The sequence below is a fragment of the Marmota monax genome, unplaced genomic scaffold, assembly GCF_021218885.2.
Source record: "Marmota monax isolate L192 unplaced genomic scaffold, Marmota_monax_Labrador192_F-V1.1 WCK01_AAM20220418_F8-fsc00038, whole genome shotgun sequence".
Taxonomy (NCBI): domain Eukaryota; kingdom Metazoa; phylum Chordata; class Mammalia; order Rodentia; family Sciuridae; genus Marmota; species Marmota monax.
The window spans coordinates 7,637,343-7,652,756 of NW_026692498.1; the positions used below are offsets into that span (position 1 = coordinate 7,637,343).

General features: G+C 54.1%; 3 protein-coding genes across 4 annotated transcripts in view; 2 read left to right on the plus strand and 1 right to left on the minus strand.

Annotated features, from left to right (window-relative positions):
• Majin (membrane anchored junction protein) overlaps positions 1–1,446 on the plus strand; it is a 48,141-nt gene extending 46,695 nt beyond the window's left edge. Inside the window, exons 13-14 of the mRNA XM_046445304.2 lie at positions 365–473; positions 1,092–1,446. Coding sequence (XP_046301260.1) covers positions 365–473; positions 1,092–1,137 — 155 coding nt within the window. The 3' untranslated portion in view covers positions 1,138–1,446. The remainder of the gene's footprint in view (positions 1–364; positions 474–1,091) is intronic.
• A 954-nt stretch (positions 1,447–2,400) lies between these two features.
• On the plus strand, positions 2,401–4,708 carry Gpha2 (glycoprotein hormone subunit alpha 2). Its single transcript, XM_046444506.1, has 5 exons — positions 2,401–2,427; positions 3,471–3,521; positions 3,858–3,960; positions 4,132–4,316; positions 4,407–4,708. Exons 1-5 carry the CDS (start codon positions 2,401–2,403, stop codon positions 4,506–4,508), a joined length of 468 nt encoding a protein of 155 aa, XP_046300462.1. The 3' UTR covers positions 4,509–4,708.
• Ppp2r5b (protein phosphatase 2 regulatory subunit B'beta) lies at positions 4,702–12,952 on the minus strand. Of its 2 annotated transcripts, none has more exons than XM_046445303.2 (14): positions 12,614–12,952; positions 11,747–12,184; positions 10,871–11,067; positions 10,268–10,369; positions 10,021–10,113; positions 9,765–9,895; positions 8,598–8,657; positions 8,389–8,497; positions 7,840–7,893; positions 7,718–7,768; positions 7,485–7,604; positions 6,196–6,323; positions 5,855–5,956; positions 4,702–5,489 (listed from the first exon to the last, which is right to left on the minus strand). In XM_046445303.2, the coding sequence occupies exons 2-14, from the start codon at positions 11,943–11,945 to the stop codon at positions 5,351–5,353; spliced, it is 1,485 nt and encodes a 494-aa protein (XP_046301259.1). In that variant the 5' UTR covers positions 11,946–12,184; positions 12,614–12,952; the 3' UTR covers positions 4,702–5,350. The 2 variants fall into 2 exon arrangements, with proteins under 2 accessions (XP_046301259.1, XP_046301258.1); XM_046445302.2 differs by having other exon boundaries at positions 11,747–12,189.
• Positions 12,953–15,414: the final 2,462 nt, after the last annotated feature.

A 15,414-nucleotide genomic window follows, 5' to 3' on the forward strand; every position in this document is an offset into this window, starting at 1 on the left:
GGTATTGCCCTTCCGACTTGCTGATCCTTCACCCAGCATGATGATTCAGTGTGGACTGTAGTTATCCTAGAAGCAGGATATAATGCGAGTGAGTTACTTGGCAAGTTGTCATTCTCTGTGAAAACATACCAGCCGTGGTGGATAGCTGGGGAGTTGAGCTGGGTAAATATCTGTGGAGCCTGGCTTTGAAAATACTTCAAGGTCAGACTAGCATCTTATTGAGCTGAGATGAAATTGGAAAGGTCAGAGCAAATAATTCACCTGGTTTTAAAGAAATCCTGGCACGAGGCTGTTCTGTTTCCTAATCGCGTGAAAGTAGCCCATGGACCAATATGTTTTTCCTGCCTGAGTGTTTTCTTTACAGGTTCTAAAAAGGAACAGGGTCTGCCAGGGCCAGTTGTCCCACCATTACAGCAAAACAACCCACCTCCACCTAAAGAGCTAGGAAACAGTGGCTTCTTTGGGTTTCTAAGGTAAGGAGGACTTCTTTCCTGCCATCAGACTGAGATCCAGCATCCAAGCAGTGGTCTAGCTCCAGAGCTGCCTCATTGAGTCTTTCCGGGGAAATGAGAGTAAAAACAGATGACTTGCAGAAGTGTCTCAGTGATCTCCAGGATAGATTGTGGAAATGAGATTGAGGACGTGGGCCCTAACTGGGAATTTAATACCATCTCATTCATTTTTGTGCACCTCACCCCCATTCTAATGTACTAAGAATAAGGCCTGGCTTCACAGACCTTGCTTGAATAGAGACTATTCATGTTTTATGGGGCCATTCAGATAATACAGTTTCCAAAACATTTCTATCCTTCCCTCTGAACCTAGGTTGTCTTCAGAGTCTTTTTTTGTGGAGAACAGTTAGCAAATCCCTCCCTGTCTAGGGTTCAGCCATCCCTTTGCAATTCTTTTTCCTTTATTTCTCCCTTCTTCGTGTAATTAATTTAGCTACCTTCTCAAATGCTGTTCTGGACCTGAATTTCCATTCAGTGATTCCCCAGAGCAAAATGCCCTGGCTAATGAGTCATTAATGGGAACTGGGGAGAAGGGAAGGAGATCTCTAGTCTCAGCCTACTCTGCTCTTGTTCCTGCAGCACTGTCTTCCCATTTCGATATTTCTTCAGAAAGAACAGCCAGTGAGCCTTCCAGACTCAGCAGCAGGGAGAAGCTCCTCTCTAACAGCAACCCCTCCAGAGCTGTTCCTCCTCCGACTGCATCTTAGCAACACCTCAGTTGAGGGGATGATGGCCCCTATCTGAGCCCTCTTGTGGGTTTTTCTTGTCCTTCATCCCTTATAATTTTTTTTTCTTTAGTTAAGACATCAAGGAAAAAAATGGGGCTTTCTAAAATACTATGATATAAGAAGTTCAGTGCCCTGAGGTTCCAGTGTAGGTCCTTTGCCTCCAGCACTTAAGATCCTAATGCCAATAAATTATTCATGAAGAGCTATTGATTGCATTTGGTGAAGCAGTTTAAGAGAACAAACTTCTCTCAAGATGCAGAGAAGCAATGCATGAAACTTGCCCTGGACCCCTGCTGCTGGCTACAGGATGACGTTGGATGGAGGAGTCTTACCTGATTCCAAACCTTAAGCTCCACTGCCAGGGGTTAGGGAATGAGGTTGTGCAAAACTCACTGTCTGGAACCCTGCTGCCCCAAAAGAAAGGATCTCTTTCCCAACTAAGTTGGGCCCCAAGGAATAGCCTCTCCACAGATAAAATGCTTCCCACCTGTCTATCCCTGTGGTGCCTTGTTGTTAGCACAAATTAGTTTATCAGATTAATTGGAAGCCAGTCCAGGTAGGGCCCCTGGTAAAGGCAAGGCTACACATATACTGTCTCCAACCAACCGGCCAGTCTGGGACAGTTTAGACTTGGGTGACCTCAGAGAACCAAAACAACTGATGGAAATCTAAGGAAACTCATTTTAGCTCAGAACAAAAGAGTCACTTTTTAACTCTTAGAGATGTCCAGTATGACAGGGCTGGGGATGTGGCTCAATGGTTGAGTGCCCCTGAGTTCAATCCCCAGTACCACAAAAAAAAGAAAGAAAAGGCGGGGCGGGGCAGGGGTCCAGTGTGAGAATGGGCTACCTTGTGAGGTAATGAGCCCTTTCACCTGGAGTCATTAAACAGCTAATTATCTGTCACATGCCTGAGGGTTGCTACACTGTGTGGGAGAGTAGGAGCATAGGAGCAGGACTGTTGAGGTCCCTCCATGTCCCCTTGCTTGGCTACCCCTAACATTGGTGGGGAGAAAAGAAGAGGTAGGTTGCTGTGGGAGGGAGGGCCCAGAACTCGAGCAGAGGTGGCACTGGATAGAGTGGGGACTTGAGGGTCAGCAACACTGATAACACCAGCTCCTTTCAGATTGTATTTGCAGCCCTTGCCTTACTGTCCCAAACATGGCCTCCTTGACAGAGCTACAAAGGGTACAGCTCCAAAATCTGGAGATCTGAATGCCCATCATGACCTGGACTAGCAGACAGTGTGGCCTTGGGGACATTCTCACTTGGAAAATGAGAGGGGGAGATTTGATGAGTTCTTAGGGGCCATCTAGCTTTGGCAGTCTGTGTGACTTGCCTGCTCTTTCTGAGTAGGTCACTGAGGCAATGGCCCTGACTGGGGCTTCCCAGAACCACCACAGCCTTCCTTTTGGTCTCTTTCCTGCCCCAATCTCTGGCTCCTGCTAACTAGGGTATTTTCCCCCCAACTTGCCACATTCTTGCCCTAAGTTTATTTTAGCACTATTGGATAGTACAGCAGAAAACTTGGGTTCTAAATCAGCCTGGACAGTAACATTAGCTGTGTGACTTTTAGTAAGTAACTTCCCTTTTCTGAGCCTTAGAAACCTTGTCTGTAAAACCAGAGCTGGACTCAAATAATCAGATTTCCTGGGATTAACTGCCTTAGGCTCTTTGGGGAGTCCCATTGCTGTTATTCTAGGGTCTAGAGAGCCCTCTACCCCAAGCTCTGCTCTGTAGCTGGCCACAGGGTGGAAGACATCACTGACACTGGAAGGGAGGCTTTGAAGGGGACTCAGTAGACCCAGCCCCCATGGCTCTGCCTGCCACCAAGCCCAGCTCCAGAGCCCCCCACTGGCGTTTCACTTGTCCATAAGAATCTCCTGCAATCTCTTTCCTTTGTAGTCATAAAAGAAATGGGCAAGGCTTGTTTTAGGAGTTTTTTAGGCTGGGGTAGTGTCCTGACCAAGTTCACACAGCAGAGAGGACACAAGTGACCACAGCTCAACTGAGTCTTGAGCCCTCTCCCCAGGTGCACATGCTGCACCCTCCCCCAGCTCCTGGGCTCTTCTCCACACCTTACTTCCCCCAGTCCTGGACCTCAGAGCAAGGATCTCCCAGGTGGACTGCTCCAAGGGCTCAGCCCAGGAGGCGCCTGAAAGCTGATCTCCAAGAGGGCGTGGCTCTGAAACAGGCAAATAAAAGCCTAGAGAATTGGCACCAGACTCTAGAGCAGCAGGAGGCGCCCAGAGCCTACAAGCAGCAGTTCCTGCCCTGCACTGGTGAGCTTGCCGAGGCAGGAGGAGCTCCAGAAGGCGGGAGATGCAGGCAAGGGCCCTGCAGGCCAAGATGGGGCAGGTGGAGGGAGGAAGATGTTTGCAGTCCAGATGGTGAGGATGATTCCAGCGCAGAATCACTGCAGAAGGCTGGAGGATGGACACACAAGTCCCATCCAGAGTGACCCACGCAGGGAGGCAGAGAGAAAAGACAGCCCCCTCAGGCATGTCTCACCTGTCAGAAAGACCAGCCAGCTCACTTACCTGCAGGCAGAAGCTATTTAAAGAACTCTCTCTCCCACCTGCACACCCCCTTAGAGACTTCCACCCACTGTGCTTCAGGTGCCCATGGCGTCCCCCCAAGCCCTGCTCATCTGCCTGCTGGTCCTGGCAGTCACTGAAGGCTGGGATCAGGAGGCAGCCATCCCAGGTTGCCACTTGCACCGTGAGTAACTCTGGGACCAGAGAGCTAGGAGTGGAAGTTCTGGGTGGGAGCAGAGCTGACAGACTGGACGTGGGCAGGCAGCACCCTATAGAGGGACGCCCGGGGAGGCATAGATAGAGTGCTGGGGCTCGCCTTCCCAGAGGCACAGTCCACTGCTCCGTTTCCTCTCAGCCTTCAACGTGACAGTGCGCAGTGACCGCCAAGGCACCTGCCAGGGCTCCCATGTGGCACAGGCCTGTGTGGGCCACTGTGAATCCAGTGCCTTCCCTTCCCGGTACTCTGTGCTGGCAGCCAGTGGCTATCGACACAACATCACCTCCGTCTCCCAGTGCTGCACCATCAGCAGCCTGAAGAAGGTGAGGGGTGCTGGGGAGGTGGAGACAGAGGAGGTGGGGTTGAAGGTGGCCTGGAGGGTCCAGAACGTGGCTGGCTCCCCTCCACCACAGGTAAAGGTACAGCTGCAGTGTGTGGGGGACCGGAGGCGGGAGCTCGAGATCTTCACGGCCAGGGCCTGCCAGTGTGACATGTGTCGCCTCTCTCGCTTCTAGTCATTGGAAGGAGTTCCCATCCTGCTAGTGACTTGCTATCGAATTTTTTAAAATGAGGAGCTGCTCCAGCTCTGACTCTCCTGAGTTTGTGATGTCACCTCCCGAGAAGAGGGGTGTTTTTGCCTCTGCCTCGTCCCTGCCTGTCCCCCTTAACCAGTCCTCGTCATGCCCCACCCCTAAATAAAGCAAGCAGTTGTTCAGTTTCTCTCTTTATTACGTCTACCCCCAGCCAGGGGAAGGAGGATAGACCATGGTTACTGTGACCCCCTTACCCCAGGACACTGTGAATCTCTTTTTGCCTGTGCCCTCGCCCCTCCCCCTGCCCAATAAATAAAAAGGGGACAAGGAAGTACAGGGCAAAGGACAGGAGGGAAGGAGGATGCCCCAGGGCCAGGACAGTGCCTGTGTTGAGGGTGCGCAGAGCAGAATAAATAGATCATGGACCCCATAGTGGAGACGAGGAAGGACCTCATGCCGGCCCAGGGCAAGGGCAGGCGAGGCGCCCAGTGCCCTTGTCCTAGGCTGGGGGCAGAGCTGTATCCCCTGCAGCCTGAAGCCCTGCATTGCTGAGCAGGGGAATGTCCCTGATGGCAGCTTCCTAGCCAAGCTTGCCCTGGTCAAGTCTTGCCAAGAGGGCCTGAGAGTTCTGCTGCCAAGACCACCATCTTGTCCTCTTGTCCCCCAGTGAAAGCTGCCCACACAGGGCTGGGCAGGGAGTCCTCAGAGCCCACTCTGGCAAGGCCAGGGGTAGGTGTGTGCCTCTCTGGGCCCCTGGGCAGGAAAAGGGATGGAGGGACTGACAGCTCTGGTCTGGGTTTAGCTTCTCCCCTTCTGGGGGCTCTCTAGCTCTGACCCCCACTGGCAGCCACCTGGGGTGTAAGCCGTTGGAGAGGGGCCTCCCTGGCCCCCTGTAGCCGGCGTAGCCGCAGCTCCTCCAAGCCTTGCCATAGCTCCTGCCGCTCCCGGGCCTTCTGCTGCTCCCTGGGGAGAGAGGATAAGGCAGCTCCCCCTACTAAGGCCCCCACACTCCATCCTCCACCCTGCCCTGCAAAACGGGGTGGGGGGGCACAGAATCATATTCTGTCCTTTAACTCTAGAGAAACCCTCTGCTTAGGAAAGAGCTGAGGAGAGAACACGCCCAGCCTGTGGTCTAGGAGCTGCAGGGCGTCAGAGCAGGAAGAACAGTGGACGGCGCAGTGGGCAGCGGTGCAGGGACACGAGGGAGGGACTTGGAACTTCTGACCACACTGGGTTGGGGGTCTTCTGCCAACCTCAGGGTCCAACCCGAGGGTCAGATTCCTTCCTGCTTTTCTCCCCCTCCCCCATGCCCAGCGCCCAGCACTCACTGCTGCTTCTCCAGCTTGTAGGAGGCCGTGAGCTCATCAAATAGCTTCCCGTTCATCTCCATGAAGGTCTTGAGCACATTGTAGATCAGAGACACGATGGTTCTTGGTGTGGTCAAGGACGGGGGTTGAGATGATTACAACACCAATTTGACCCACTTCCCTGCCTGGCGTTCTGCCTATCCTGTTCCCCACCCAGCACCCTGCTTCTCTGCCCATGCACCCCCCCACCCTCGGCCATCCTCCGCCACTGTCTCTGATCTTCTCCAGCTAGGAGCAGCCCCAGAGGCCGGGTTGGCTGTGTTCCCAGTGTTTAAGGGTGAAGTCAAAGCCTGGGCACTCACTGATTCCAGTGCTCCTTGGAGACTTGGTAGAGGGTCCCAAACACAGCAGGCAGCACAGTGTGGCAGTTGTCCTCAATGAGGCTCAGGATATACTCATTGTTCCAGAAATACAGAGCCCGCTCTGCAACCTGACGCAGGCAAAGTGGTACAGAGAATGCCTGGTAGTGGCTTCTGCATGGCAAGGACGGGCATCCATCCCTCCCTAAAGCCCAGGCCCCTTGACCTCCACAATCCCCAACCCCAAGGGCTCATTTGATCCACTGGGGGAAACAATGTGGTGAAGAGAGAAAAACACACAGCACCACGTTTGGGATCAACACCCAGGCAAATCCTCACTGACAGACTCCAGGCCACCCACAGGACCCTGGGAGGAATCCAGTCTCCACCTCGGTTGTCTGATCTATAAAATGGAGCTCATGATACCTACCTCCACTGGACTATTGTAAGAACGAAATGAAATACCAGACTGTTTAATGAAGGTAAGCTACTGGAGTCACTGTAGGAAGAAGTGACGTCCATAGGGTTAGGGTTCATAAAAATGAGAGAAGACTGGAGACGTAAGTCAGTGGCCAGAGCACCTGCCTAGCTTGTGCTAGGCCCTGGGTTTCATCCTAGCACCATGGGGAAAAATTAAAAAGACTGGAAGAGATTCTATATACATGCAGAAGAGCAAGAGTTACAATAGCTGGGATAATGAGGGAAACCTGGCTGGGTTCTTAAGTGGGACTAATGAAATATAAGGGGATGAAGCCTGTAATCCCAGTGACTTGGGAGGCTGATATAGGAGGACTGCAAGTTCAAGACTAGCCTTAGCAACTTAGTAAGATCCTGTCTCAAAACAAAAATTCAAAAAGGAGGAGGATGTAGCTCAGTGATACAGTACTCTTGGTTTCAATCTCGAATCAGAAACAAACACAACCAACAAAAATACTAAGGCCACTAAGATAAGTGATAATACTCCATCCTGTTCTGGCTCAGTTTATCATGTTACAGTCATGATCTCTCTGATCCTCATTGCTTCCCAGTGAAGAAACTGTTGTTGGCCCATTTCACAGATGAGGAAACCTAAATCATATTCACAGTGGGAGGTGATATGCCCAAGGCTCTGCAGCCAGGAGAAGGAGATCTGAGGTTTGACCCTACATCTTCTGACCCTAAACCCAGCATCTCCCTATTATCAGACCCAAGACTGGAGGAGAAACTGAGGGGAGAGGGAACTATGTCAGGTAAATGGCCCAACCTTCCCAGACTACAGCACTGCCTCCACCCCACCTGTCCCTGCCCCATACCTGGAAATGGGGGCTGGATACACAGCGAGCCACCTGCTTGAAGAGGGGCTCCTGGATCTTCACGAACTGGGAGGGCTCGATGACATCAAGAATCTCTTCCATCTCCCCCAGAAACATCACCTGAGGGGACAGAGTGGCAATAGCTCACATCTCCCCAGACACGCACACACCTACCTGCCTCTGCGAGATGGCCCCCAACCTCCCTTTGGTGGGCATCAAAGCCCTCTTCATACCTCCTTCTGGGTGCAGGTTTTGGGCCAGTATTTGAGCAGCCCCCGGATCACCTGTAGGGGTTGAGGCAGAAGAAAGTCAGACCTGCAGAGTGAGGGGCCCACCTTCCCCCAGAGGAACTCACATGCTCTGTCAAGGTGGCGTCCTTCTCCAGGAACTGCACCACACAGTATGCCAGCTGCCGGGCGTGGGGGGAGAGGGAGGAAGCCAGAGGTCGTCTGGGGCCAGGTACCACCACCGGGCGCCCATCAGATACTCACCCACCCACTGCCTCTCACTCTGCTGGCCCAGCACTGCCAGCCTGCCCGGGCGGTACCCGCCAGGGAGCTGGGAATGCACGATGACCTCACAGGGGAAACGCTCGGCAAACCAACCCTTATAAATTTTGCAAAAGATTCCATAATAGAGCTGTGCATCGCAATCTTTGGGCTTATGGAGGGAGGAGAGTTTCGCTGAGCTTAGAGCAGGTAGAGGGAAGGCCTGGGGGGGGCTTCAGAGCGGATGTCTGAGGTCGGCCTTAAAGGGCCAGTGGCAACTCCCTGAAGTGGAAAGAATTAGTGAAGACAACCAAGGTGAGATAGGATCCCACCGGTGCCAGGCCACTTCCTGGTCCTGTGGGCAGCCCTGACTCTGTCAGAAGTTCTGTTGAGGCAGGGCCAAGCCTGGGCCTCACCTGGGCGTGAAAGACAGACAGTGACTTGACGGAGTGCAGGGGGATCAGGACGCGAACAAGGAACTGCTTGTGCTCAGTCTTCAGGGGCAGCGCAAAGCCATTGATGATGCTAAGGAGGGGCCGGAAAAGAGGAGCAGGGTTCAAGTGACCAGGTCCCCAGTCCCTCCTCCCAGAACCCTGAGCTCTAGCTGAGGTCCCAGGACAATCACCTTCCTAAGATCTCTAGCAGCTCAGCCACACCATTGAAGTGCTCCAGTTCATAGATGAATCTGTGGGAGGAGAAGAATGTGGAAGGGCTCGGAGCATGGGTGAGCCCATCACCCATCCTACCTACCCACCCACCCACACTCACACCTGTCCAACTCTAGGACTCAAAGGCCATTCTCCCTTCCCAGGGCCCCAGACCCGGTCCCCTGAGATCCACACGTACCTCAGCCCAGCCACCTCTGCCAACCTCACATCTCTCTGCTACAAGGTGCTCCTGTTTGCCTCCCCCCTGGCCCTGGCACTCTTTACCTGATCCCCACACATCCAGCAGGCACCCAGCCTACGACCTTCACTCTTCATACGGGTCAACCAAAGAAATGACAAACACTTAGAGCATCTACTCTGGACCTAGTAATTCACAAAATTCTCCTGAGAGGTAGGGCGTATGAGAGCCATTACACAGATAAAGACATTGAGATTCAGCGACTAAATGACACTTGCCCCAGAGTTAATAAGTGGGAAGTCTAATGGACTCCAAGCTCCTGCAGGACCTGGATCATGTCTTACCTCCTTTGTTGCTAATAACAATAAGAGCTAATGCTTCAGAGTCCCTGCCTTGGGTCAGGAACTATTCTGAATGTTTGAAGACATCCCTTCATCTCTCCTTGGGCCCCAAGTTAGTTTAAGCAGTGTCCCCATTTCAAAGTTAAGGAAATTAGGAGAGCTTAAGTGATTTGCCCAAGTTCCCCCAAATACTGGAACCAAATTCAAACGCAGACCATCTAACACTAGAGCCATGAGCTCAACTACACAGTCATGTGGGTCTCTAACACCCACTGGATGTTGGTGTTCAATACATATTTGCAGAAAGAATCTCTCCAGGTCCTAAGGATCAATATGGTAAGGATCAAAAGATCTAGCTCTTAGGCTCCCCTGGTCTCAGAAAACTGCTCTCTTGGCCTCTTTTTTCCCATCTATGAAATGCAAATAAACATTCATCCTCTGCTGATGTCTCAGCCTTTTATAATCACTATTGGGTCATGGGGAAAGAACCTGATAAACCAGAATCCCACACAGACCCCATAGCCTAGGAGGGCCTCAGTCTTCTCCCCAACTGGTCCGTCTCCCTCCTTCCCAGGGCTTTTCTCAGGCAGGCAGCAGCTACTCACCGGAGAAAGATATGGTTGCACTGTTTGCGGATGTAGGCCCGGAGACCCAGGAACTTGCCGTAGACTCGGTGCAAGATGGTCTTGAGGTACTCACGCTCCCGGGGGTCCTCACTATCAAAGAGCTCCAGGAGCTGAGGAACACAGGGTGTGGGATCAGGTGAGAGGTCAACACCAGGCGGCTTCCATCCTGTTGCATGGCCCTCAGAGAGCCTGCCCCTGCCCCATGGTACCACCCAGCCAGGGCTCCCCACATTACCATCAGGACAAACTTTTGATCCACATATCTCTTGGCCACGGAGGGCTGAAAGTCTGGACTCTCCAAGAAACGCAGGAAAAACTCATATACCAGCTAAGGGAAGGGACAAACAGAAAGATCAATCCAGCCACAGCCTCACCCACTCAGCCCACCCTGTGACCTTCATCCAACAGTTTAGGGGCTAAGCAGACCCTCCCTGACTAAGCTCTTCTGAGGTGTGGACCCCTGCCTGCCCCACCCTTCACACCTGCAGATGTGGCCAGGAAGGCTCAAGGTTGGGCTCATCCTCTTCAGGGTCAAATTCAGGATTCTCACTGGGTGGCAAGGTCCGGAAGATATTCACTGAGATCTGGGGAGCAGAGTCAGGGATGATTCCCTGAAGGCAGAAGCTGGGGAGGTCCCTCATCCAACGTCCTAATGGGTCAGAATTGGCACCTGCCCCAGCAAGGTGCCCAATTCACTCCTCGGGCAGAGGCAACAGTGAGGGAGACATGGTTGCCAGCAGTAAGCCCACGGGCATTCTGGGCAAGAAAAAGGAGATTTCCGGCTTGGTCATTGAAAGAGACTTCATAGGAGGGACACCACCAGAGCTGGGCCACAGAAGTTAAGTGACACGGGGGACAGTCGCTCCAGGCCTCGCTTGCATAAGCAAAGGTATGGAGGTAGGATGTGCAAGGAGGCCCCGAGTGGGTTCTGGGCAGCAGTGGGGTTCAGGGGAGACAGAGGACATGGGCTCTGAGGCCAAGCTGTAGGGTGTAGGGTTTACTCTTAGCACAGGGTCTTACAGGTGGGTCAGTAGGGGTTCATGTATCCCCCCAGCAGTCCCTCAGAGACTGGGCCCGGTGCTCACCATGCGGATGATGTCTGGGTAGACAGGCTCGATGAGGACGCCCCGGGTGCTCCCCACACATTCCACCAGCTCATTGAGTGCTGCCCGCTTCACCTCCTTCCCCTTTAGGTCAGCCACACAGTCCAAGAAGTCAAACATCACCCCACACTGGGCCAGCTTCCGGCTCAGCAGCTCATGCAGTTCAGAGGCTGGCACATCTAAGGAGGGACAGACAGGGGGGCTGAGCTTGGACCCAGCTGCCAGGGCTCCTAATCCCTAGGGCCAGCTTCTGCTGCCCCCAGACCCCATGCTCTAATGCTATCTCCTACTCCCTGCAGAGAATAAGCATCTCCTGTCCCATCCTCCACTCCTGGGGGTCAGGGGTCTTCCTCATTTTCTCTTAATCCAGGTTCAGAGACTCCGTAATGTTAAGCAAGACCACAAAGCCTGGTTATATGGGCTTTCCAAAAATAGCCTCTGCCTCCCTCTCCTAGGTGGCACCCTGTTCAATGAGCCAGAAGTGGAGAGGGGCAAAAGGGTGAACGTGGGGACTACATGATGATCACCAGGAACCACTCCAAGCACCTGCCCCAGGACACAGACAGCTGGCTGGGCTGATAGTGGCCTCCTGGAACCCAGGCTGTGTGCCCCACCCTTGGCCCTGGCCTGCCCCCCAGAGTGGCACCACCTCCGGATGCCACACCTCCAGGGATGACAGGCCAGTCAGGCCATGCGTCAGCAGAGGGCTGAAGGGCTGGGGGTCGGTTCCAATGGTGGAATCCCAAACCCAGCAGGACCATCCAAACTCCCTCTGACGGCTGCTTCTCCTCCCACTGCCCCCATCCTTGCTGGTCCCCTCATGGGCTCAGGTACCCTGACAGTCAGCAGCTGGCTCACCTTTGAGCAGAGGCAGTGGAGTGAGCTCTTGCTGGTTGCTCTGATAGCGGAACTGAGAGGAGCTGTGGGAGCGACGGGGCCGGGCCCTACGCAGGGAACGGCGGGAGAAGCCATCCACCTTGTCAGGTGGCGGCACAGGCGACAGCCCAGGAGATGAGGGGCTGGTAGGGGTGCTCGCAGGGGGCAGCTTCGTCTCCATGGCAGGCAGGCAGCAGCTCAAGCTTTCAGAGCCCCTGGGCCCAGAGGATGCTGGGTGAGGCTGAGTGGACTAACTTGGGCCCATTCTGTTGGGGGGGGGGGGCACAACCACAGTCTTGGGCCCCCCCCCAGGGCCTTAGGCAACTGCCCAGTCCTGGGGGGCAGGCAGGGTGGAAAGGAGATGGCTCAGGCCTCAGGTCCTTCCTGGGAGTCCAGAAGAGTCCAGTCAGGGTTCCCACTCTGCTCTTGTGAGAAGGACAAGGCAAGAAGGTCAGCAAGAGATGGCCTGGGCTGCGGCAGCTGGGTGCCCAGTCTTCTTTTCCCTCCAACCCCTGGCATACCCCCAAATAGGGGTGCATCCCCTTCCCACCATGGACAGGTCCCTCCCTTCTCCCTGACTGAAAGGCTCCAGGGCTCTAAAATAACCCTTCCAAAACAGGGCCTATTCCCCAAGCCAGCCCCTTACTCAGATTGGGGGGGGGGGCATTCCTCCTCCCTAATCCCTTAGAGAAATGGGAGATCCTGCTCCACTAGTGCGGGCCACCGTGGGCTCACCCAAGAATGGGGACCCCGTCCCCATGCCAACCCTTTCTAGACCCCAACACCCTCCCCAAAACTCAGCTCCTCCTTCCTGGCCCTGCAAAAACCTCATAGAGCAGGGACACTCACTTCTCAGAAGCCCAGACTTTGGTGGCGGACCTCCCGGGGCTGCCCGCGGGGGAGCGGGGCGGCGATTCACGACTCCTTCGCAGCAGTTCCGCCGCTCGGGGCGCTGGGGCTGGGCGGCGGCGCTCCTGGGTTCTCTCCGGGGCTCCGGGGGGGCTGGAGCATGCCCCCGGCTCAGCCCCGCGTCGGGGCCGGGCGCACGGCGGGCTCGGGGCTGGCCCGGGCAGCGCGCGGACCTCTGCTGACGTCCCGGGACTCGGGTGCCGCGCGGCGCAGCGCAGGGGGAGCCCCGGCTCTGGGCGCACCGGCACCCGCCGCCCAGCTGCTCAGGATGACATCAAGTCACCTCCCCCCTCCCGGCCCGCACCTCCCCGCGACTGGGGGGACTGCGTCAGGAAGGACCCGGGGCCGCTGGGAAATGTAGTCCCCGCCCCGCTTAAAGGGAGCGACCAGAGCTAAGGGGTAACACCTGAGCGCGGGCTCCGCGGCAGGGGCTGAGGCTCTGGAACCCGGAGAACGGAATGGGACGGGCTCCAGCCGGGGCTGGATGCCTGGATTCTGCGTAGGGAAAGAGGAGGACGCAGGAGTTTGCACCAGGAAACTGAGAATGATGCCAGTACGCTGGCAGGAAGGAGGCCCAGCGCGCTATAGCAGGCCGGAGAATTTGACCTGGGCCATCTGTGCTCCCAGGCCATCCTCATAAGACCCCCGCCCTCACCCCCGAATGGCCTGGCACTTCCGAAACCCTCTGTAATCGGCACTGGACCAGTTAATAGTCCAATGTGCCCCAATGCCTGCTGGGAGGGGTGTGGTTTGCCAGAGGCTGCTGGGAAATGCAGTCCATCCTAAGGCCTGCAGTTCCCCCTCCCATCTCTTGCTGTCTGCGGTGACATCATGGTCTGTGGTTTAAAGGGCCAGTCCTGGAGTGGCAAAGCATCAGAGCAGGTGCTCCTCCGGAGCTGCCACCCACCCCAGGCAGCCTGACTTCCCAGGTGGATGTCTCCAGCCATCCTGTCCTCAAGATGTGCTGGGGAGAAGGTACAAAACCGTATGGCTTGGTATCCAAGGCACAGCTAGAATTCCAGAAGTTTGATATTCTGGACAGAAGTTCCCAGTCTGCAGTCCTGGGCTCCCTTACTGAAACCTGGGGTCCCCACCTTCTCTTTATTTCCCTGAACTGCTGTGAAATCTCCACCCTGAAGTTTTGTCTGGATGAACAACTGGTCTATGCTGAGCAGCAGGAGAGGGTAATGAAGCTGGACAATGAGGTCAGGGAGGTTCTGGGGCCTTTTTAGAGTCTGTGCCACCTTGCTTTGAGCCCTTGTGACCATTCCATGCTACAGAGGAAACCTGGGTACTCAAGAGATACCCACCTTCTAGAGCAACAGAAGGCAGAGGCCTTTACTAAGGGCCACAGTTTCCTGGGTGGGATCCAGGACCTTATCCCTGGAGACCTGGACAGCGCCCCCCCTTGCTCAGAAATCTTCATCAGCCTTGCCCTTGGTGTCTTCATCTGCAAAGGGGAGTCCCAAATCTCTCTGCTTACTCACCTCCAGGCTCAGAAGGCAAAGACTTTCCCATATGCACAACAAATGAGAGGAACAGAACCACAGAGCCTCCTACTGCCAGGCGGGGAGCTGGAGGTTCAGGCAAGATTGTCTTGCCCAAGGTCACACAGCCTATCATCAAAAGCAGTGACCAGGACTGAGGGCAGAGGTGCACTCCTGTAATTCTAGCAACTGGGGAGTCTGAGATAGGAGGATCACAAGCTTGAGGCCAGCCTTGGCATCTTAGTGAGAACCCTGTCTCAGTAATCATAATAATAATAACATTAAATTAAAAGGGCTGGGATGTAGATCAGTGGTAAAGTGTCCCTGGTCCATCCCCAGTATGCCTCTCCTCTAGAATACAGCCACCAGGGACCAGGCCTCCACCTCCCAGCTAACTTCAGCCTCCCACTGTAGACCCCTGTACTATGGTCTGGAGGCCAGGGTAACCATGGAGGGTGGGGGCTTTGTCCAAAGTAGGTGCTCTGTTTGAGGACTGGGTACGAAAAGGGCAGAAGAGAGTCATAAGATTCTAGAAGTGATATTTGTTTGGGGGGGTATTGTGTGTGTGTGTGTGTGTGTGTGTGTGTGTGTGTGTGAGAGAGAGAGAGAGAGAGAGAGAGAGAGAGAGAGAGAGAGAGAAAGTATATATGTGTGTGTGTCTGGTGCTGGGGGTCAGCCTGGGCCCTCTCCCATGCTAGAAGCACTCTGATGCTGAGCTACCCGCCAGCTCCAGAAGTGACATTTGAACTTGGTCTCAAAATAAACACAATGTCAACTGGGGGGTGCAGTGTTAAAATTTTTTTTCTTCTATTTTTAATATCTCTCTTGAGATGTCATAGACATACCGTAAAGTTTACCAATTTTTTAGTTGTTTAATGGGTATATTATGTCAGTGTTGCCAGATGAAAAAGGTCTGAGGATGGCGTACACAACAGTGTGAATATACCTAAAGTACCAAACTGTACACTTAAGAACAGCATTAATTAAGGTGGGCCAGTCATGGTGGTGCCGACCTATAATCCTAGTGATGTAGGAAGCTGAGGCAGGAGGACCATGAGTATGGGGCCAGCCTCAGCAATTTATTGAGGGTCTAAACAACTTAGAAGACCCTGTCTCAAAATTAAAAACAAAAAGGGCTAGTGATATGGCTCCGTTGTTGGCACCCCACCCCCAGGTTCAATCCCTGCTACAAACAAAACAAAACAAAAACAGCATAAGATGGGAAGAAAGCTTAGCATGGTGGCACACATCTGT

Excerpts from the sequence above, each read along its gene's own strand:
- Ppp2r5b (XM_046445303.2), bottom strand. The coding sequence starts at position 11,945 with ATGGAGACGAAGCTGCCCCCTGCGAGCACCCCTACCAGCCCCTCATCT. Across the intron at positions 11,068-11,746 it reads TCCACTGCCTCTGCTCAAAG|ATGTGCCAGCCTCTGAACTG; the intron begins GTGAGCCAGCTG and ends GTCCCTCCTTAG. Across the intron at positions 8,498-8,597 it reads CTGCTAGAGATCTTAGGAAG|CATCATCAATGGCTTTGCGC; the intron begins GTGATTGTCCTG and ends GCCCCTCCTTAG.
- Gpha2 (XM_046444506.1), top strand. The coding sequence starts at position 2,401 with ATGGCCTCCTTGACAGAGCTACAAAGG. Across the intron at positions 3,522-3,857 it reads GCAGTTCCTGCCCTGCACTG|GTGCCCATGGCGTCCCCCCA; the intron begins GTGAGCTTGCCG and ends ACTGTGCTTCAG. Across the intron at positions 4,317-4,406 it reads CCATCAGCAGCCTGAAGAAG|GTAAAGGTACAGCTGCAGTG; the intron begins GTGAGGGGTGCT and ends CCTCCACCACAG.